Source organism: Oreochromis aureus, linkage group 3, assembly GCF_013358895.1.
Source record: "Oreochromis aureus strain Israel breed Guangdong linkage group 3, ZZ_aureus, whole genome shotgun sequence".
NCBI lineage: Eukaryota > Metazoa > Chordata > Actinopteri > Cichliformes > Cichlidae > Oreochromis > Oreochromis aureus.
In genome coordinates this window covers 31,109,417-31,131,511 of record NC_052944.1, presented here as the reverse complement: position 1 = coordinate 31,131,511, position 22,095 = coordinate 31,109,417, and the positions used below count along the sequence as shown (strand labels likewise).

At 40.1% G+C, this 22,095-nt stretch overlaps 2 protein-coding genes across 8 annotated transcripts; one reads left to right on the top strand and one right to left on the bottom strand.

Annotated features, from left to right (window-relative positions):
* Positions 1-252: 252 nt before the first annotated feature.
* si:ch211-63p21.2 (FH1/FH2 domain-containing protein 1) lies at positions 253-4,988 on the bottom strand. The gene is made up of 9 exons (XM_031726838.2): positions 3,824-4,988; positions 3,553-3,693; positions 3,232-3,414; positions 2,452-2,571; positions 2,215-2,376; positions 1,841-2,091; positions 929-1,157; positions 726-834; positions 253-527 (listed from the first exon to the last, which is right to left on the bottom strand). Exons 1-9 carry the CDS (start codon positions 4,289-4,291, stop codon positions 499-501), a joined length of 1,692 nt encoding a protein of 563 aa, XP_031582698.2. The 5' UTR covers positions 4,292-4,988; the 3' UTR covers positions 253-498.
* A 6,334-nt stretch (positions 4,989-11,322) lies between these two features.
* On the top strand, positions 11,323-21,561 carry si:ch211-63p21.1. 7 transcript variants are annotated; one of them, XM_031726846.2, is made up of 8 exons: positions 11,323-11,582; positions 13,761-13,865; positions 14,133-14,210; positions 14,350-14,439; positions 14,695-14,769; positions 18,489-18,559; positions 18,644-18,815; positions 20,125-21,561. In XM_031726846.2, exons 2-8 carry the CDS (start codon positions 13,797-13,799, stop codon positions 20,332-20,334), a joined length of 765 nt encoding a protein of 254 aa, XP_031582706.1. In that variant the 5' UTR covers positions 11,323-11,582; positions 13,761-13,796; the 3' UTR covers positions 20,335-21,561. The 7 variants fall into 7 exon arrangements, with proteins under 7 accessions (XP_031582706.1, XP_031582705.1, XP_031582707.1 ...); XM_031726845.2 differs by having other exon boundaries at positions 11,324-11,582; positions 13,764-13,865; XM_031726849.2 differs by having other exon boundaries at positions 11,326-11,582; positions 13,764-13,986.
* Positions 21,562-22,095: the final 534 nt, after the last annotated feature.

Genomic DNA, 22,095 nt, shown 5'->3' with positions numbered 1-22,095 from the left:
CCGACGGTATGGCATTGCTAGTTTGTGGCTCTAAAACATTGATCGCTGTGATTTGTTTTAACCCGAAACCGAGGCACAGCTGTACTGTTTTACTGGTTGAGAGCAGCACGGGTTAAGTCCTAAAAACAGACACGCTTGCCAGTCTCTATTTTGAGTCTTTCCTTTTATTTATTTTTTATTAAGGAGCTAATATGGAAAATTCAGTCAATGTTTTCTCTTTTTTATGATGTATACACAATAGATTTGATCCACTTGATTGTTCAAGTTGTAGTTTATTTGAATTAGTTCCATTAAGACAGAGATAGAAATGAATACTTTTTTTGTATTTGATCAAAACCATTATTTTATCTAAGCTAATCATGATTATCATTGAATGGCATGTGAAATCTCATGCGCTTGTCAATTTCTTACTGGTATAGTGCTCCAAATGTAAAGCTGCAGTGTAACAACAATGTCATTAATAACAATCACACATTGCTTCTGCATATGTCGGCAGGGTCACCACTTCATTTTCCGAGAAAATGCACCTGTGAGGTAAACAAAAAAGAATTCATTTGTGACACGTGAGAATCATACTTGCCAACCTTGAGACCTCAGAATTAGGGAGACATTCAAAAGGGCTGTTGGGGGGGGCATACGTATAGATGTACATATATATACAAAAAACTTCTGTCCACTTAGGCTATTGACATTGTATTTTGGAATGAGTGTATTATATAAAGTACCTTGGAGGTCAGCCATCCTCTTCCGGTTTCGAGGCAAAGTGACATCCAATCTTGACATGGACTCGGGTGTTCTCAGTACCTCCTCCAGCCTACCCTGCTCATCATTGTCCTGGAGGAGTATGAATGGATTAATAAAATAGTGCCCCCATACCCCCCAAATTGACTGTAGAATATTTTTGTATAAATTAATTTAGTGTAATAACCTTTGATGGAGTTTGTTGATTTTTTCTTTTTCCTACAGGGGTGTTTGGACCCGGGCTTTCAGTCGCATTTTTCTGTCGCTCCCGCTCTCTTTCTTTCTGCAGTAGGATGGTCTGTCGCATGGTCCTATACTCCAGGGAAAAGTTACTGATGGTTTTGCAGAAGTCCTCCGGTTTGGTGTCCCTCACCATGGCCCGGGAGTAGCCAAGGAAGAGGAGAAAAGAGTGGAACCTAGAAAAAAATGATAACGGTGTAAGCAAAGACTTCTTGATTAAGGAGTCAGTCATACAGACCTAGAGGCAGATCCATGGCCTCCTGGAAACCACCAATTGCTAGAGAACTGTCAGATAAAATTTATCACAAAGAAGCCTAAGATGCTGCAATGAAAACTTCCTTGTGCTTTTCCTTGTATTGCTAGCAGACTGCTGTGGATGTGTATACTTTGTGTGGAAAACTTCTGTACAACTAGTCCCCACTGCTCAGGAAGTAGCAGCAAAACTTGAAAAAATGCAACAAAAACTGTGCAATATTACTGCAATCAACATATTTATAAAGGTGCAACTTTTACTTTAAGGCAACAGTTTGCATTAAGTTTGCTGACTTGTCTGCAAACACTCCCCACTACTCTTACAAAGTGGTGAATGGTCTCCATTTTCGATTTACGTTGCTCTGTTCGCACTTTCACCACCACTTTGTTAGTATAATCAGGAGTGTTTGCAGGCTACAAGCTGCTTTGGCTACCTGCTAGCAATCACAAGGAGGTTATTGGTGCACCACCCTCTTTATGACCGATTTCACCTGGTGTCAGCCTGCAAAACGCTGCCACCAGTTGAGGAGTGCTTGGCCTGTGTAAGGACTGAGATGGAAAATGTTTTGTTTGTTAACAAATATCATTTAAAATATGATTAGAATACCTATTGATAACCCTACGATGGACAGCTCTTAGGACTTTCAGCCTTTCCTCACACTCTTTCAGGATCTTTGGAAGCCTGTGACGGAGCGAACCGTCCGGGGCCAGGGCCTCATCACCTATCCCTTTCATCCTTTCCCCCTTTCCTCCTTTCCTCTTTTCGTCAGCTTTATTCAGCAGCTTCACCTGCTCCCATGATGCTTTGCACAGGCTCTCCAGCTGGGTAAAGTTGGACTGGACTTGGCAGTAGTCACACTGTAAAGAAAAGGGAAGGTTTTGTGCTTTCCACAGTTTGCTGGTTTAACTGACTCTATAAGTGATCTTCAGAATGAATCAGCTGCGTTGGACAAATGCAAATCCACAGATGCAGCTACACACCTTTCCAGCTTTAGTGACCGCGGTGATGTCCGAGTAGAGGTCAGAGGATTCCGGATAGAGCTGCAGCAGTAAGACGCAGACGTGGTGCAGCAGGGGCTGTCGAGTGTGTGTGTCCCTTACCTGAGACAGCTTCCCCAGGTAACTCAGCTCAAAACCACGGGCCTTGGGATAATACAATGTGTTGTAAGAAATAATGGAAAGACGGATAAAATCAAGCTTGCGTCGGAATGCGCTCACCTTACATCCGTTGAGAAAGTTACCGATCGCTAGGACTGTCGCCAGGATGTACTTGAAGGTCTGGCTGGCTGCCAGTTGTTCCATGCCCAACTTCAGATGGAAGAGAGGCTCAGCAATTTCCTTTTTAAGGGGAGTATACATTTAGAGGGCATTTTGGTGGTTCATATAGAATAGTTGAGCCATCACATCCATCTTTTATTTTTAGCCAGGTGATGTCTTAGGAGAAGTCATCACTGTGGTGTTTTTGCCCTGCAGAACCTGTGTTAGTTTGTATAAGTGCAGTTTCCTGCACTTTCATTCAACTTTGCAAGACATTATTTGCAGTTCCCCAAACTATGCACTAAAGTGAAGTTTTAAAGTTTATCATATTTGATTACATTTTATATGTTTTTTTCGGACATATTGTGTGTTGTTCAAAGTGTACCATGATCCTGCATGAATACAAGAAATGAAAAATGCACATGGGTGGGAGTGGTGGCATGCCATAGAAAACCAAGGACAGAGCTTGCCTGGGCTGCTCCTTTTTAGGCAACTTTTATGCAAGCTTCTTCCATTTGCAACAAGCTTCTCTCTCAGTTTCTTGGTTATCCATGTTATGCATCCAGGAACACTGATAAGACCAGACTATTTATAGACTTACTGAAGTCTATGGGAATATCTTAAATGTTTAATGGAGTGCTAAAGGAGTACTTATTGCATTAAAATGTGATACCAAGGGGCCTTGACAAAGCTTCAATATGTAATGATCTGTGAGTGGGAAATGATTGGATTTTTATCTACCCTCTCCAAGGAGTCGTAATCCAGAGCAAAGGCCCAAAGCTGAAGCCTGGTGCTCAAGTGGGGGATTTCCCCCAAAGTGAGGAGGCAAAGCTCAGCCGGTGCCAGAGAGGCATTAGGGTTCTGGGCCTTGGCCTCTTTGATCAGGCAGAGTTCCTCTTCAGTCGGGATCAGTGCTTGAAGACGCTGTTTTGGAATGAGCGTAGAACAGATTATCTCAGACCTAGTCTGCAACCCTTTTATTTTACCCTAATATTGTTGGGTACGGCTCATCCAACAAAAACGCTTTAGCTCGAAATCTGGGCGATTTACCCTTTACTGTACCTGAATGTCCTCTCTTTCTAACACACAGCTGTCCATGCTGTAGATAGCAGGGGGGAGGAGGCGAGGAGGGGGCAAGCTGCTCAAGGCAATAGTTATGATGTTGCTGCGCTTCACTCCCAACACCGATATCGATGGCTGCTTCTGTGTTGAGGGGGAATAAAAAAGGATTTAAGGCATTTTAATCTAAATAATGCACATCGATTTGTAGCTATTTGAAAACCAGAATCACATGGATGAATGAACAAAAGGATGTCTCTGTCATCAGTCTCACCTGCCGTCCCGATACAATGTTCAGACTGCTGCTGTTGGCTTTAGACTTAAACAAATACTCCAGATGGTTTTTATCCAAATTCACCGGCTCGAGTCCGGCCCAAATGGTCTGAGTCCCAAAGCGTGTCATCCTGGGGAGCGGTGCCAGATTCTGCAGCTCCCTCCAGTGAAGCTTCAAAGTGCGAGACTTAACGGTACCATCTTTAGGTGAAGCAGAGGCCAAAGGTGAGGCGAGAGAAGGAGGAGGGGGAGGTGGGGGAGGAAGAGGAGGGGGTGCCGGAGGTGCTTGGAGGCATATTGATGATTTGATAGTTGTTAGGGTTCCCTCATCCTCTGTGCTGTCTTCCTCATCCCAGAGGTCGGAAAAATCCAAGGTGTTGAGACAGAGGCGTGCAGCTGGTGTTAGGAATGAACTCCAGGATTGGTCAAAATCCCAAGTCAGCTCTTTGGATTGTTCCAGCTCCTTCATTGATCCTTCGAAGCTGCCTGTAACTCAAAAGTAAAAATCCAATAGCATTACCTTGATGACCTATACTTACTTTTTCCTGCTTAAGAAGAGGCTACTCCAAGGTGAAAACTTCTTTTTCATATTAGAAAAAAACAGAATAAGGTTCTTCCAGATGTCTTGATGCAAAGTCCTGATCTTTCACATAAAAGCCAAACTTAAATCGTTCCTTGTCTTCTCACTGTGCATTCAGCAACCACCTCACAAACACTCTGTATCCATCTGAATGTCTGTGGATGCTCTGCCTCACTTGTCCACCACAGAAGCACATAACTCACACACCCAAGTCACAATTTTTCAACCACCTCTGGGTGTTCTCGCTGCACCGTAACCTGCAATTGCCTTAGGGTGTAGCGTTTGTCCCTCACATCTAAAATGACAAGACGTGTTTGATCCAAAAGTCCACCGGTATCTTGTCTGGGTGCCAGAAGCTCACAGCCTCAGACAAAGGAAAAATTCTTACAATTTTTGACAGGTTGTGTTTAGTCCTGTATCCAAATCTGATGAGAAAATCCCAAGAATGCCTGTCTGAATATCCAAATGATGTGTCTCCGTAGCCGCCCCTCGACATTCATCTTCCTCTGTTGTTCTCCAAGAGACAACAAGAGCGCTTTCATGAGGACGCAAGAGAGACTCATTCGTCCGTTGGTGTATGAATTTCAGCTTATTTGAGTTGCACCCTTTCCCTTAATTTTCTTATCGAGCCTGGATCTCCTGTTTGTATTGCTACTTGTGTATACAGAACCTCTCTATCTGCCTCTGAAGATCTGTGATATCCCCTCCTCTTTTGCCTCCCCTTCTCCCCTATGAGCACATAAAAGAGTGCAACTGACCAAATGTTGACCTGCTTTCATTTTACATGCAACTTTGTGGACGACAAATCAGCAAACAGTAACTGCACAACATTAGGCCAAAGCACACAATGACGCACCATTATACCATGCATGCTTGTAAATCCTTTGCACAAACCTTGTGCTAAAATGGAGAAAATATTCATGGGTACAACAGCATCTCACAAAGGAAAATAAATCATTAATGAAAACAAATAAATGAATGACTTTAAAAAACAGGGTTCAGTGAGCATAACTGCAAAAAACTGCTGTAAGATTGCAAGTTATAATCATTAATATTGTGGTAAATATCTCTGAATCCTGAAGTTCATTTCAAAACACAAAATATACAGTTTGTGTTCTAGGGAGTCATTTGCATGGTTGACGTGCAGCTCTAATGCGGATCCCTCCCTCGGCCATTAAGCCTCTCCTAATTACACTTTATCTTGTTCAGTAGGCCTGCTGTCTACAAGCAGCAGTAGGGCTCAAGGGACATTTTGGCCAAAATGAGGTCTATTTGCAATGGTTAAGCTCATTTAGCATGTACAGTACTGTGCAACAGTCTCAGACCACCCTTCATATTTACTTTTTGGAAAAGGGGGAAATGGGTGGAACAAGTTATTGAACTGAAATGCACACAAAAATGTATGGACGTACAGTATCTAAGGCAAAAACAGAGTTTGTACAATTCTAATGACCTTGAAAGTCAACATTTGGTATGACCACCTCTATTTTTCAACACTGCCTGAATTCTCTTAGGCAAATTTTTGGTAGTCTTCAGGAATAGTTCTTCAGGCTTTAGGACATTTAAAGCTCTTCTTTGCATGCTGGCTCCCTTTAGATGAACCCACACTGCTTCAGTAATGTTGAGGCTCTGGGGAGGCCAATCCATGACTGATGGTGTTCCACTGTGTTTTTTTCTATCCAGGCATGCTTTTACTGCATTGGCAGTATGTTTGGATCATTGTAATGCGGAACAAGGCAGCATATGCTTTTCAGGTGGTACTTAATGGTGGATCAAAACCTGGTGGTACTTTTATGCATGAAAAATTGTATCAGTTTTGACAGATCTCCAACACCACTGGCTAAAATTCACCTCCAAACCATGACAGAGACTCCAAAAATTTTACACTTGTACACTCATCAGTGCAGTTCTTGTGTAGTTCTGCATACCTTAGCCTTTTCTCCATGTTTCCCTTCCTTAAGAATGACTTCCTGACAGCCACCTGTCCACTGAGACCATTTCTGCCATTTCTGTTGAGGGCTTAAAAAAAAAAAAATCTGTTAGTACCGATAGCGAAGTGTGTGTTCACTAAAACATGTTCATACTTGCAGTTAAAGGCTGAATTAGGTTGACTGTTACCCAGTTACCAGACAAAATGTCAGCTGCCCTAACCTAACAATATTTTAGTTATCATGTGACATCTGTACTAAAACAAACAGATCCCCCTGGGGAACGGCATTTCCGGGTGAGTTCTTTTGATTAAAATGAGTGGGAACTTCCAAGTTTCCCTTTGTATATTTGTGTTGTCGTGTTTGTATATGTGACTGTGTGCATCTCTTTTCAATTGCTTCTCTGTCTTTCCCGGCACAACTGCTGACTGTAACCCGGTGCCAAGATAAAGATCAGGATAAAAATTACCCATAATTGTACCCAGTTTCATGTTTTTAAGAAGTGGGGGGTCAGGAATTAGAGCTTTAAATATGTCATTTAAAAGGTCACTTAGAACTAGGACTTATCAATTTAGTTAGATAATAAAGATGCATATATTGGTGACCACGTCACAGTTTTCTGGAATGAATGTAATGATGGCTTTTGGTTGTTTTACTGATCCAGATACAGTATTGTTTATTGTTATTATTATTATTATCATTATTATTATTATAACTCTCGCTTTGAGCCTGTATGTCCTTAAATGCATTGTCCCAAATGCAGAACAATAAAATCTAAACTATGTAAACGTAGCTTTTTTCCAGCAGCTATCATTTAAATGAACAAATTGTAGCTTCTACATCTTAAATGATGTTGAAGGGGCTCTGTGTTTTCTGTGTTGTCTTGAAAAATGTGCATGTGAGGAAGGATGACTCATCCACTGCAAACCAAATCTACCTACAGGTACAAATAAAGTAACCTGAACCTGAATCTAAGAGGAACTGGGCATGTGCTTTCAGCTTTATGCCAAAGATTCTCTAGAACAAGCTAAAAAAAGACCTTGAATTAAATTCAAACCACTCAACACATGCCGTTGAATGCACACCATCTTTTGCCAAGCAACTGAAGGTCTTATTTTTCTGAAGACAATTACATACCAGTATATCACACTTCTTTCTAGCACACATTCATTGCAACAATGCAATGTGGGCCTTGTGACCAGTGATGGTACATTTGCTCCTTTCACTGGACCTGATGTATTGTCGGCTCACAAAACCAGGGAGTGAGAACCCAGCCAGAGGTAGAGAACAATATGGATTAAAATATTCTGGTAGTTTAGTATCATATCTTATTATTGTTATGGTTTCTTAATTTTGAGTACAGTGATCCCTAGTTGATCGCGGGAGTTACGTTCCAATAATAACCCGCGATATGTGAAATCCGAGAAGTAGCCAACTTCATTTTATACAATAATATCAATAATATAGATGTTTTAAGGCTGTAAAACCCATCACTACATACTTTATACACTTTTCTCAGACAGGCATGAACATTTTCACACGTTTCTCTCTTGTTTAAACTCTCTCAAAGTTCAAACCTTCGTAGAAAAGTAAGTCCAGTATTATAGAATGAAACCAAAGATCAAACCCTGTTTTCAGGTCTAGAACATGGGAATACAGCACCTGCGAGAGAATTCAACATTAATGAATCATTGGTACGGAAGTAGAGGAAGCAAGAAGAATGAGTTGAGTAAAGTTGGACATATCTGACTGTTTTGTTTTGCTTAATGCGCCTCATAATGCGGTGTGCCTTACAGTCCGAAAAATACGGTAACTTCTATCTTCCTTTAGCATGTCCAGAAGTCCAACTTTTTGTGCGATGGTTAGCATCATCCTCTGCCCTTTGGATGCTACCATAGGTGCCTTTAACGGTACAAAAAATTTCGTCAACATTATTGTGTTTGTTGGGGACAAAACTTGCAAACATACAGTACAGAACTTCAGAATCACACTGGTAGTGATTGAAGATTTATGTAAATTTGACAAGCTGACGCATTCTGTACTGTACAGAAGACACGGCACGAGATTGAATGACAATGGTCCTCAGCCAATCAGGACGCAGAACACAATGCGCTTTACAAAAAAAAAAAAAAACATGCAAAAAAATCCGCGAAACAGCGAGGCCGCGAAAAGTGAACCACGTTATAGAGAGGGACCACTTTTTTTTTTTTTTAAATATCCCGCATCTGCATGAAAATGTCGGAAAACAACCTCATGTGCTGTCAAGAGCATGGCAAAGCAGCATGTGACAACAGCTAAGTGTGTAGAAATGTCAGCCAACGAAAATCCTATAAACAGTAACACAGAGCATGATCTGACATCAGGAAAGGAGATACATTTGCACACCTTTGCCCCTTTTCTTGCTCACCTGCAGATGGAGGAGTGAAAAATCTAAATTCTGGATGAAGTTTTTATCAAAAGCTCAGTTTTCAGTGGTGTGAAATGGGTTTACACTAAGATGAAAGGGAAAAACATACACACAAGAACTACATCCATATCCACATGTCTGCATACCAGTGGACATGTCCTTATTTAAAAAAAACGAAATGCACAATTTGACCAAAAATCCAGATTCAAGACCTTGAGCTTATTATTATTATTATTAGTATCATTATTATTAATTTATTTAACCATCGTGGTCTTTTCTGCTTCTTCCTGGCACCAAAACACCTGTTTCAAAATGATCACCTTGTTATCAAAATGCTGTAGGTAGAGCAGGTCATCTGGTAGTTGGAAGACTGGTGGTTCAATCCCTGGCTGCTCCAGTCTGCATGCCAAATATCCTTGGGCAAGATACTGAACCCTGAGTTGCTCTCCGCTGCGTTCATTGGAGTATGATTGTTAGATGGAAAGCACTTAGGCATACAAAAAAGTGCTTGTATGATTGGGTGAATGAGGCATGTTGTATAGAGTGCTTTGAGTGCTCCAGTACGGTAGAAAAGCGCAATATAAAAAATCTTCATTTGAATCAGGTCATGTTTCAAGAGCATTGAGTTATTGGATAGATATAACATGAACTCATACTAACTCACAGGAAATGGGTGTTTTATTGAAGGAAAGAATGTGACTGGACAGTTAAGGTCATTCCCTGAGTGAGGACAGAGTGCCCAGAGCAGGGCAGTGCACAGAATCACGTCTGGGGAACCGTTAGGAGATTCAGTGTCAGTGGAGAGTCAAGATTCAAAGCGTTTATTGTCATGTGTACAAAGAAAAGCATTTTACTGTGCAATGAAATTCTTTCTCTGCTGTCCACACATACGTACTGGTTAATGTGTACATATAAACCTACAACAGATAAATACAAATAGTATGAATAAACACTGTAGCCTTAAAATAACCTGTCTTTCGTTCTTTCTTTTGTGTGTTTATGGGAAGAGTGGAATAAGTTCTCATGCAGGCCATTCTTCAGCTTTCCGAAAAGTCAACATGTTCAAACATGCTCTAAGAGCAGTATGTGTCCACATGTTGTTACACCTGTGTTATAACATGTGCTCACCTCTGAATAGTCACAATATTCTACAGTGATTAATTCATTCAATAATTTTACCTTCAAATGGCAACTTTACTCATAAGAATATTCAAAATTATATTTTTCCATTTAGTTGAGGATAGAGAAAGATTGAAATGTGATGTGACGCCTTAGCTCCAGTCCTATGTTGAAATAGATTTGGCTAATGATAGCATACATGTCAGTTAAGCAAGTTTTCTCAGTAACATGGGGGCACGTGTGGCAACTTGTCCCAGTATACATGAATGTAACACCTCCTAAAAATAACCCAAATCGCTCTCTTATGTTTTAAACAAATGAAGAAAGATAGTCATAAATTGTAAAAGAAAAACAAAGAATGGTGGTACACCATCTTAAGGCTACATAGTTGCTATACAGTTGTCTAAAACATACTTGGGTGCTGCAAGATGCTAAAGAACCTAAAAATTAGGCAGTTTATGTGCTGCAGCTGTGAAAGAGGCCTGTGACTAGTTAGGTACAGATGTAATTTCCTATTTAACGAATTTAAATTACTTCATTACTTTCTGGATTAATACAATTTTAGTAAAAGAAGTGAAATTTGTTACTGAATGAAGATGACTGTTATTTGATTTTTTACTGTTATCTGTAATGTCATTCAATTTGTGTTTTTTTATTTGAGAAGAAAAAGTCAATACTAACAGTCAATTAGTTAAATGTTAGGGTTACTTTGAGGGGTTTTTTATGTTATGAATTCATTGTGGCAACATACCTGTTGATAATAATTAAGATGTTAACATGCAATTAATTCCCTGTATGAACTGCATGTGTATCCAGTTTTCGGTTTTATTTGGTAGTTCATTAATATAGCGATGTGCTGTTCATAGTTGGTGTAAGAAACAGTGAAAAGGCACAATGCCCCTCTTTAAAAATATCTAAAATACACTACATACATGATGATATTGTGGGCTTTCAAGTTTTGAATGTGATCAAATCCAATAAAAATGTATGAAAGCTTGTTTTACCATTGGAAAAAAAAATTCTCACAGAGTTAGTCGAAATTTTAAGACATCGAACGTGAAATTGTGACTTATGGATAGTAAAAAATGTTTGTGAAACGTCATCAAAATTTTATGAAAAAAACTAAAACAACAAGCAATAAAATTAAAAAAAATCCAATAATACCTATTTTGCTATTTATATTTTACGTGTAATTTAGTTAGGAAGCTGAAACGGCGGCAAAAATGCAATTTTCAGGGGGTTTCTCAAGATATACTTTGTAATATTTTGAAACCATTTTTTCAACAACTGGATTTACGTTTTGTCTCAGGAAACGTTCACACCTGTTTTTTTTAGTATTCCGTCCACGGATTCATCATTTTCAAATTTATGAGTGGGACAAAAAAAAAAGTCACGCAATCGTTATCTTCAAAGGCATTTATTTTGAAAGCACCGGACGGAAATCCCTGTTATGTGCTGCTGCTCCTCCGCGCTCCCGCGTTGTTTTGGGAACGTTCGGTATCCCAGTGAGCACGCGCTTCCCGGACCGTAGCTGCCCGTCATCGCTGGCGCTGACATCACACGGAGGATTTGCTACAATGTCAAACACTCACAAGCAGCGCGAGCTCATGGCTTCCCCGCGCCACAATGACAAACACCGCCGCGTCCTGCTGCTCATCCTCTAAATACACAACTACGACCACCGTCCATGGCTTTATTCCGCGGTTTCGGACAGGATGCGTTTGAGGTGAGACGGGTCACTCCATTCTTTTCTAAATTACTGCTTTTTACTTGTAATTCATTTAGTTTATTTCGCGATATTTTTTAATTGAAAATTGTAGCTGATGTTTGAATTCTTGTTTGTTAAAAAAAAATAAAAAGCTTTAAACGCTGACGGCGTGTTTCCCCGTATCTTTATGGAAAACTTCCCCGGCTCGCTAACGTTGATTGCCGTGTTATTACGTAATGGGAGTGCGGACACTGCTGGACGGATTTTACAGTGAGGTGCCGTGATGACACATCTCTGATAGCACAAGCTCGCGGTTTGCGTAGTAAAGACAGCGTCATATTTGCACACCCCTGTAACACCAAGTTTGTAGCCAAATAACGCATTTATCTCCTCACTGATTCACTCAAAGCACAACACTTCACGGTTTTCCAGGCTGTTAGTTGACCCAACTATGACTGAATTATTACTGTTTTTTAAAGAAATAAAAGTCATTTAATTAAAGGTCCTCATTAAACAAATACATGCTAAAAATAGAAGAAATTTTAAGTGATTTATGTTTGTATTTTTAGCTGGAAAATATATAAATGTATAATGCTGCTACTTATTGTTGCTCACTTTTAGAATGTCTGCAGTGCTGTGAAAATGCATTTACCCTCTTTCTGATTTTTTCCCCCTTATTTGTCACGCTTACTTGTTTTAGATCATCAAACACATTTTAATATTACACGGTGATAACTGATTAAATTAAAAAATGTGAGTTTTTTTAAATGATGACTTTATTTATAAAAGTAAAAATAAAGCTGTCCAACCCCTGTGTGCAAAACTAATTGCCCCACTTTGTTAAATCATGTTCAGGTTCATTAGCTACTGCCAGACCTGCTGAATCAAGAAATCACTTCAGCTGTCTGACAAAATGAAGCAGGCTCAGATCTCAAAAAGCAACACATCATGGTCCTGATCTAAAGAAACAGCTGATAAACAAAGTCATTGAAATCTGTCAGTCTGGAAACAGTTACAAAGGCATTTTTAAGGTTTTGGGACTCGAGAACAGTTGAACAGTGGTGAACCTTCCCAGGAGTGGCCTACCAAAATTACTCCAAGATCACCCGGACGACTCATCCAGGAAGTCACAAAAGACCGCAGAACAACATTAAAGAACCGCAGGCCTCACCTGCCTCAGTTAAGGTCAGAGTTCATGATTCAACAATAAGAAAGAGACTGGTTAAAAATCAGATTGCATGGGAGAGGTCAAGGAGAAAACCACTTCTGACCAAAAAGAACACAAAGGCAGGTCTCACTTTTACCAAAAAACATCTTGATGATTCCGAAGAGTTCTGGGAAAATACTGTGTGGACTGACGAGACAGAAGCAGCACTTTTTCGAAGGTTTGAGTCCAGTTACATCTGCAAAAAACTAACACAGCAATTCATGAAACGAACATCATACCAAAAGTCAGACATGGTGGTGGTAGTGTGATGGTCAAGGCTGCTCTGCTGCTTCAGGACGACTTATTGCAACTGATGGAACCATGAATTCTGCTCTCTACCAGAAAATCCCAACAGAGAATGTCCAGCTATCAGTTTGTGCCCAGAACCTCATGTTTTGCAGCAGGACAAACAACCGAAACACACCAGCAAGTCCACCCGTGGCTCAAAAAAGCCCATCTGAAGGTTTTGAAGTGACCCAGTCAAAGTCCAGCTTCAGATCAGGATTGGGGCGCTTGGCATGACCTTAAACGCTCAGAAACCTTCCGATGTGGCTGAATTAAACAAATACTGCTAATAAGAGGGGGAAAAACTCCTCCACAGTGATGTGAAAGACTCGCTGCCCGTTATCACAAACACTCGAATGCAGTTCTTGATGCCAAAGGTGGAACACCAGCTTTTACTTTTCACACAGGGCCATGTAGGTTTGGAGAACTTGTTTCCTCTTAATAGATAAAATCATCATTTAAAACCTGCATTTTGCATTTATTCTGGTTATCTTTGTCTAATATTAGAATTAGTTTGATGCTCTGAAACATGTAAATGTGACAAATATGCAAAAAACAAACCCTGAGAAATCAGGAATAGGGTAACTACTTTTAGTCATTCTGCTAAATATCTGCATCAGAAGACACCGAGTACAAGGTGTTCACGGTTAATTGCGAGTGATGACAAGCTTTGAACTTGACTGTATGCTGTTTGTGCGTCCCAGCAGGTCTATGTGAGTGCGTGAGCCAGGTCAGAGGTCATGTTGCGGAGGGAATCCGACTCCCACGGCCTCTTTACCTTTGGAGAGACGTCCGGCAATGACTGTGAGGTGAGGCTGTTTATTTATACCTGCTACCGGCATACCTCTTAAATCTGCATGTGGCTCTAAAGTAGGCTGCAGTTGACACAAAAGGTAACCGAAGGAACCCACAGATCCAGTTGCTGAACAGGTAATATCTCCATTTTCTGACTTAATTGTGTTATTTTTTTTTACCTTTTAATAACTCCAGTGTTCAGCACTTGGCAGTCAAGCATTTTTAAGTGATTAGGCAGATAATGTCAAAAGCCAGAAATCTCTCCTCTGAACTGTTGACAGAGATTAAAACTTTTGCCAGTGATAACCAACAGCCAGGCTCATCCCAGGTCATGTGACAGTGATATTGCTGTACCTTATGTAAGTTTGTACAAGCTTCTTACTCCTTTCCTTTATCTCTGTCATAATGCTGCTGTCTAAAGATAAAAGGGACCAGAAGCTTCATCAAGTCAACAGATCACAGTTGTTTATCCTCCCTGTCTTTGTCTCTCTGTCTCAGATGGGGGCGAGTTGCAGAGAGGTAGATGTAGCGTGTCTGTGCGAGGCCGGTCCCTGTACACTTTATTCAGAAGCACACACGCCTACGCCGGTGAGTGCTCAGGCTTTCCACTTAAGTGTCTGTGGCCGTCGCTCAACCCGCTCAGATCTGAGAGTGTTTCTTCATCTGTAATCAGGCTCTAAATGCTTCCCGACGACCTCTCTGCATCTTTGTCGCTGCCCTGTTTTATTTTAAAGTACCTGGTCACAGATATCGACGAATCACGTGTTAGATTTTCGTTTTGTTTTTTTTCAAGGTCTGAATCTAATCAGTAGGTCTGTCTCTCTTCCTGGTTTCTGTTCTCAGGACACGCGGCTGTGTGAACGCTGTGGAAAAAACAAAGTGATGGTAACCAGGTACTCTGAGGGATACGGCACAGAGGTAATGTGTAGCATATGTGTGCGTGTCTTTATGACAGTGCTCTGTGTGCAGCTTCTTAATGCTGTTGCAGAGCGCTGTATGTGGAGTCTGGATATGTAACACGTTATAAGACTTTTGATATTTGTGTTGATTTCCTGGCAGGCAGCTGGCATTTTTATAGGCTTTTAAGATTCCAGCATTTGAGCAGTACATGAGTAATACCAGGGTTCACTTAGGCCAGATGATTGATGCTGATGCCACTGATAGACATTTTCAAAAAGGATTTTCGGTATCTTAAAACTAGGGTTGGACCATTTATTGCTAACTGATATACAGCACTGTGCAAAAGTCTTGAGCCAGCCCTGATGTCTTTATATTTTGTCATATTTCAAATACTCAATAACTGAAACATGCTCCAACTTACAGGTAAATACAACATATAAATCAAAAACAGAGCTTGAAAGTCAATATTTGGTACAACCTTTATTCTTCAACGCAGCTTGAAATCTCTTAGACAGTCTTTCTGTAATTTATTTTTGGAATAGTTCTCCAGGCTTCTTGAAGGACATTCAAAGTTCTTCTTTGTCCTAGACCAAGATCTCCAACACCACTGGCTGAAATGTAACACCAAGCCATGATGGAGCCTCCACCTTGCTACATACACGCTCACTTATGCTTCTGTCTCCTGACTTCCTCAAAAAAAATAAAAATCATTAAAAAAATTGGATCCCTCACTCCATCTGACCTGTTGCTATTGTTTTTCAGTTCGGCTCTTGCTGTAGTTAGATTTTCAGGCCAGACACTTCTTCTGTTCTCCATTTGTCTAGCTTCCACAGACTTTTTTTAAAGGACACATGCAGTGTTATGCCAGGTGTTTGGGTAATAGCTCTTTGGGAATACCCTTTTTGGTGCACAAATAGCTTATTTTCTTTGGCATCTTGCACAGATTTCACAAATGGGAACAAGTTTTGTGTTTTGTGACAGGCTGTGAATACCAAAGTGTTAGCCACTGGACTGACAGAAAGAGGGGAAAAAGCAGCCTGTGTACCAAAGAAAAACTTTGGAAGACCTCCAGAAAGGCTGGAATACTATTGCTCAAGACCACTTTAAAAAATTAAAAGAAATTCTGGCTCCTTAAAGCAAAATATTCAAATTAGGAGGGACTCCAGACTTTTGCACAACTCAGTATAATTGGCTAATACGTATCAAAATGGAAATAAGCACCGCAATTATTTTAATCAGTGAGGTGGGTGATGCTGCAGACTAGTGAAAACCAACAAGTATGATTTGTGATACAGTTTTCCTGAATTGATGGTGATGATGCTAGCTACCCTTACATGAAACAATATCCCACATGAGCACTTTAACAAACAAGTCAAATATAATGAAATCATTTAATAAAATGTCTTTATCCGTTTACTGTAGCCTGAACTTAAAACTAGCCTGAACTAGCTAGCTTGTTTAGCAGAGTGCATCTGTTCTAACATGTAAATAAAAATTGTGCTGTCAGCGTTAATCTCGTTAAAATGACATTAACGGCATAACCGCATTAACGGTTAACACAGCAATTAATCTCCATTAGCGAGTTATCGTGGATCGCCCTGTGCGTGGGGCAGGACGGTGCTAACGTGTTAACGAGGGTCACTAGAGCCGCCGAGAACGGCACAACTCCCGGCACATCATTTTCAGATCACCGCGGACTTTCGCTACTCAGGTTAAACATAATATATAAGTCACTTAGACAACCTAAAAATGTTATTGTTTGGCTTTTTCAGTGTTTTATTTGTTCGTGAGTAAATTCATGGGCTGCCTCCTCCTGAGGACGCATTTGTAGACCGATTACGTCACAGCGACGCGCCGAAGGCTGTCCAAATTCGTAGACTCCTCCGAATGCAGCCAACAAATGCGTCCTCCTTTTCCCCAAATTTGAAGGATGGGTCAGGTGTGTCCTTCGTGGCCCACCATATCCCAGAATTCATAGCGCGGTCCAGCCAAAGTCCAGTTTCCGGCAATGGCGGCTGCTACTAAGTTTTAAAATTACTCTTATTAATCTTTCTGGATCACAAATTAAACTTTTAACATATTTTCAGGCGAGAATGTGGGTGTGTAAACTTCAGATATCTGTTCGGTTTATCAAGATATCACATATTTGCAAAAGTGCTTCGACGTTTTCAGAGACGTCTGTTACCCACCAGCTTGATAGCTAGCCGAGAGCTCGAGGGTCACTGAAGCTGCCGAGAACGGCACAACTCCCGGCACATCATTTTCAGATCACTGCGGACTTTCACTACCCAGGTTAAACATAATATATAAGTCACTTAGACAACCTAAAAATGTTGTTTGGCTTTTTTCAGTGTTTTATTTGTTCGTGAGTAAATCGGTTTGGCTGAGATTAAAGTTATTAGATTAAATTAAATAAAACTTTATTAATCCCCGGGTGGGTTCCTCCTTGGTTCTCACACAGCTGAATAAACGTCAAACAGAAAACTGATTAAACAGAAGTGTGAGATGGTCGAGAATTTGCACCAGTGTCCTGTTAGATAGCAAGGAGCAGAAGGCCGAGTTTATTAAACTCCACCGAGACAGCGGTGACGCTAATCAGAAGGCTAGACCGTCCAATTTCACAGCCGTTTACTTCCGGCCTACCCGACCTTCTGAGGACCCGGCCCACATAGACCGCGAAGGCCAGGTCCTCGGGAGGATGCAGCCCATGAATTTGGACACAACTAATGTATAGTTGTGTTGCAAAATTAGCCATTTTAACATACGCTGTGGGCGCTGTGGTGACTTGCTTTTGGACTCAGCCTCAAGTGGCCATTACAGAAACGGCATTTTTTGGCACTTATACACCAGAGATAAAAACACACAGCACATTATGTTAATAGTTAATTGTTTTTTTTTTTAAATGCAAAATTTATATTTTCAGTACAGAGTGGCAGTAGTTCTTGTTAGTATAATACACAGTTTAGTATTCAGTGATATACTTTTTGTTCTGGAAAAGGAACTTTTAGACAAATCAATGATTTTTGAGTTGTCTGAAATCCCTGTTAAGCAGTATAGTTTATAGTTTGACCTTCATATATATATATATATGTGTGTGTGTGTATATATATATATATATATATATATATATATATATATATATATATATATATATATATATATATATATATATATATATATATATATATATATATATATATATATATATATATATATATATATATATATATATATATATATATATATATATATATATATATATATATATATATATATATATATATATATATATATATATATATATATATATATATATATATATATATATATATATATATATATATATATATATATATATATATATGTGTGTGTGTATGACAGAAAGAGGTCAAAAGACTGGTACTGTTGGGATATAAATACTCTCTGACTTCATTAGTCACGTTATGGATAGAGGTGTGAGCTGATTCATGCTTAATAACAATGGTGGTAATATAAAAAAGTGACGCATTAGCACACTCACACAGACAAATGCCATCATCAAGTGGTTTTTGGTTTCACAAACTGTGTTAGTCTGTGATGAGTCACCGGGATTTATGTGTTTCTTTCTGTTTAAAAACTCCAAAATTGAAAACACTTTTGTATTTGTCATATTTTATCCCAGCTTAATGGCTGCTAACTTCCTCTTTATTTCTGTTATGTATTATATATTTTTTCTTTTGTGTTTCGCTCCATTGCAGGAGGAGTGTGTGTTATCTGACCCTCAGGGAGAGAGTGACGCAGATGCGGATATAGAGGATACAGACTGCAGGTCACCGACGCGTTCATGTTCACACAGTGTGCTGCGTTGTGCCTTACTGTTTCTGACCTTGTGCCTTTGACTCAATTTGTTCAGACTCCAGGAGCCTGGTTCTCTCCAGCGAATCAGCTCACGGAGACGGAAACGTCCTCGAGTAGCGCGACAAGACACCACGGAGAGCGAGGATGATGGCGGGCGAAGCCATAGATCCCATCGATGGAATCTCAGGCTTAGTCCTGACAGAGCACACAGCAGAACCATACTCGAGGTAAGAATAAATAAATAAAAAAAATCAGAATCAAGCAATCAAGATGTGATTGTGGAGCAGACCTTCGGCTTTAATTCAAGAGGTTTTTATTCAAATTTCCATTAATTGTATGCATTTAGTTGAGTATTGGCAAAGAGTGTTTCACTCGGTTTACATCAGGTCACTGTAGAAAATTCTATTTCTTTGCCATGAAAAACTTTTGCAGTCTGCTTTGGATCATTATACATTTACACTTTGAAGCACTGTCCAGTCAGGCTTGCAGCATTTGGTTAAATCTGAGCAGAGAGTATAACCCCGTCTGCACTTCAGAATTCGTTCTCCACTTCTATCAGGAGTCACATCATCAATAAACACGACGTGGACAGTGTGCCCATGTCATAACACTGCCTCCACCGTGCTTGACATGCTAAGTTTTCCCCTTTTCGTCCACCATTGTGATAAAAGTCCGTCTTGATTTTGTCTGTCCAAATATATGTACACTTGGCTCTTTTAGATGTTTTCTGAGGCTTGAGCCTGTAATCAGTGGTTTGCACCTCATTGTAAACATCTGTTTCCATTCACAAAAGCATCTTTTGATTGGAGACTGATACACCTACCTGCTTGAGAGTGTTCTCGACTTGTTTAGATGTTGTGATGTTATTTCTCTTAACCATAATCCTGCCATCTTGCACTTTTAGTCATCTTCTGTGGTCCTTCTGGCCTTTTGCTTTTGGTATCATTGGTTCCTTTATAAGAACAAACCAGATTGTTGATTTGGCTGCCCCAAAAGTTTTTGCTCTTTCTCTTTGGGAGGTTTATTTTGGTTTTTCAGCCCAATAATGGGCTCCCTCTCTTGCAGTGACACCTCATATTTGAAATTCACAAAAATTCAGATTTTATGTCTGCTTTATTTGTCATGAAATAACGACCTGCTGCCTGCTGCTTGTCAGTCAGTTGTCCAATTATATTTTAACTTTGGAATATGACCTAATGTTTATAGAACTGGTAAAGCAGTTAATGCACTACTTTTGTTAAACCCCCTGAATTAAAGTTGAAAGTCTTGAATATTGATTGTTTATTTTAAATCTACTTTTTGGTGTACAGAGAAAGAAAATTGCCCCCTGAAAAGTGTAATTATCCAAATACTTATGGCTCTAACTCTTAAATCTTTAGCTCCTTTCTGACTCACTGAGTGCACAGAGGTTTCTGGTTTCATACTATTACTTCCCTGCTGCTTTAATTAGTTAGTCTGCTCATTCAGGGTCTAAAAATGAAGTACAAACAGAGAAATTGAGGTCTTTCTCAGTTCTCTCCTGCGTCTGCCTTTCAGGAGAGCATATCACAGGTCAGGCCACTGATCATCTGCAGGCCGAATGTGGAGAAGCAGAAGAGTCCAGATGAGGTGACCCAAAGCTCCAAACTGGCGTCTCTGTGGCCGTCATCCTTCTCTCTTCCTCTTATCCTCCTCCTGTCATTACCTCTCTCTGTTTCTCTCATTGTTTTTATCGTGTCTTTCCTCCTTCCGTGGGCCAGCGCTTGACCCGCCATGTCTGCTTCAGGATATTAGTTTCATTCCAGAAATTACAGAAAGTTCTACCGACTCATACAATGTAGGGGAAAGCGTAATTTCTTTATAAACGAGTAGAAAGACTTGAAGATAATAATAGATTAGCAATACTGAATTTGTGTTCAATGTTTCTTTTCCTCCTTTCTTTAAATATCTTGACTTTAAGCGAAGGTCGTCCCTCGAAACCAAAAAGGCACTGAGAAACTTTCATAACGCGGCGCATTTTGATGGAGAATGTGCTCACAGTGAACACAACACAAACTCAGCTCCTGCCTCTGTCTCATAAAATCTCACCTTCCGTCTCACTTTTCCTCACCCCCTCGTTTGTAAAAATAGACCTCTCATCTCGCTCCTTATTCTAACAAGCCACAGGAGTGACACATTGGGGGGGGGGCAAGGTTTTATGGCTGTGCAGGTACTTTTAAAAAGGAAACTAGGAGGCTCAATAGAAAAACCTGCGAAAGACAATGCTGCCGAACTATGCAATCCCTCTGTTTCTACCGCGGCATCTTAACTGCTGTTCGAGTACGTCTCCTATGTCCTTGGCACTGTCGACACCTTTGTGGCCCCCCGTCCCCTTTTCTTCCTCTGAGGAATACAGTTTGTGAATGCAGGGACTCGATGGTTCCAAAGTAGAGCGTGACCCAATTTAAAATGCAATACCAGGAGAGATCTGATACAGCTCCCATCTTGTATGATCTACAGCACATCTGTTATAACGAATGAATTACATGTATTACTTTACGCGCTGCAGACCTCAAAATAAAATGAGCTTTGGTGGCAGTGGGTTACAGCAGTTTGGACACTATTTCACAGTCTTACAGTCATATTTAAGAATGTTTATGTAAATTATGATTTAAGAGGACTAAGCTTGACAATCAGTCATGCTGTTTATTTCAAGCTGGAATATCTAGAAAACGCCATTTTTTGGCTTGTCCGTACTGTACATTTCATTTTATGTTGTTTTGTATGTGTTTTGAAGTTAGGATTGGTTTTTTTCTTCCCCACGTCACACTACTGATGCTTGCTTGCCTGTAGAAAAATGATCATTTTAGGTTAATATCAAGTTGCACTGTTAGTTTTAGAGATTTTTCTCTCCTAGTTTGTTGTTATGTTGTAGTCTTACATTTTATTTCTATATGTTTACCTCTGTGTTTCATGGGGCCCAGAAATTCAATAAAACTAGATTGTATTTTGACAACAAAAGCCTTTCTTTCTTTTTTTTTTTCTCTACCACCACTTTAAAACCAAGCAGGTTGCAGTGACGAGGCTAAACCGTTGACTTATGGCTCCATCATAGCTGCTGCATTAGCACTGATACATCTTCAAATGTGAAATAGTAAAAGCCAACACGATTGTATCTCATATCCCCGTGTTGGGCTTTGTTTTTGGATTATCGTAATAAATGCTGGTCCAGGTTCAACATGGCAAGTGACCAATCACATTGTTATGATGTCATAGTTTTGCAACATGGAAAAAAACCTGCCCATGTACACTCGAGAAAAAATAGAGGGGCGGTTAGGGTTAGGGTTTGGTGTGTGGTGCGATGGTGTTTCCACATTGCAAAACTATGACATCACAACAATGTGACTGGTCACTTGCAGTGTTGAACCTGGACCAACAACAACACTAACACAGGGACATCATATCGTGCTGTCTTTAACCAGGTGGCAGAAAGTAGGATAACGTACCAGGTTACAAAAATCAAGAGGTGCACGAGTGTCTAATACAGCG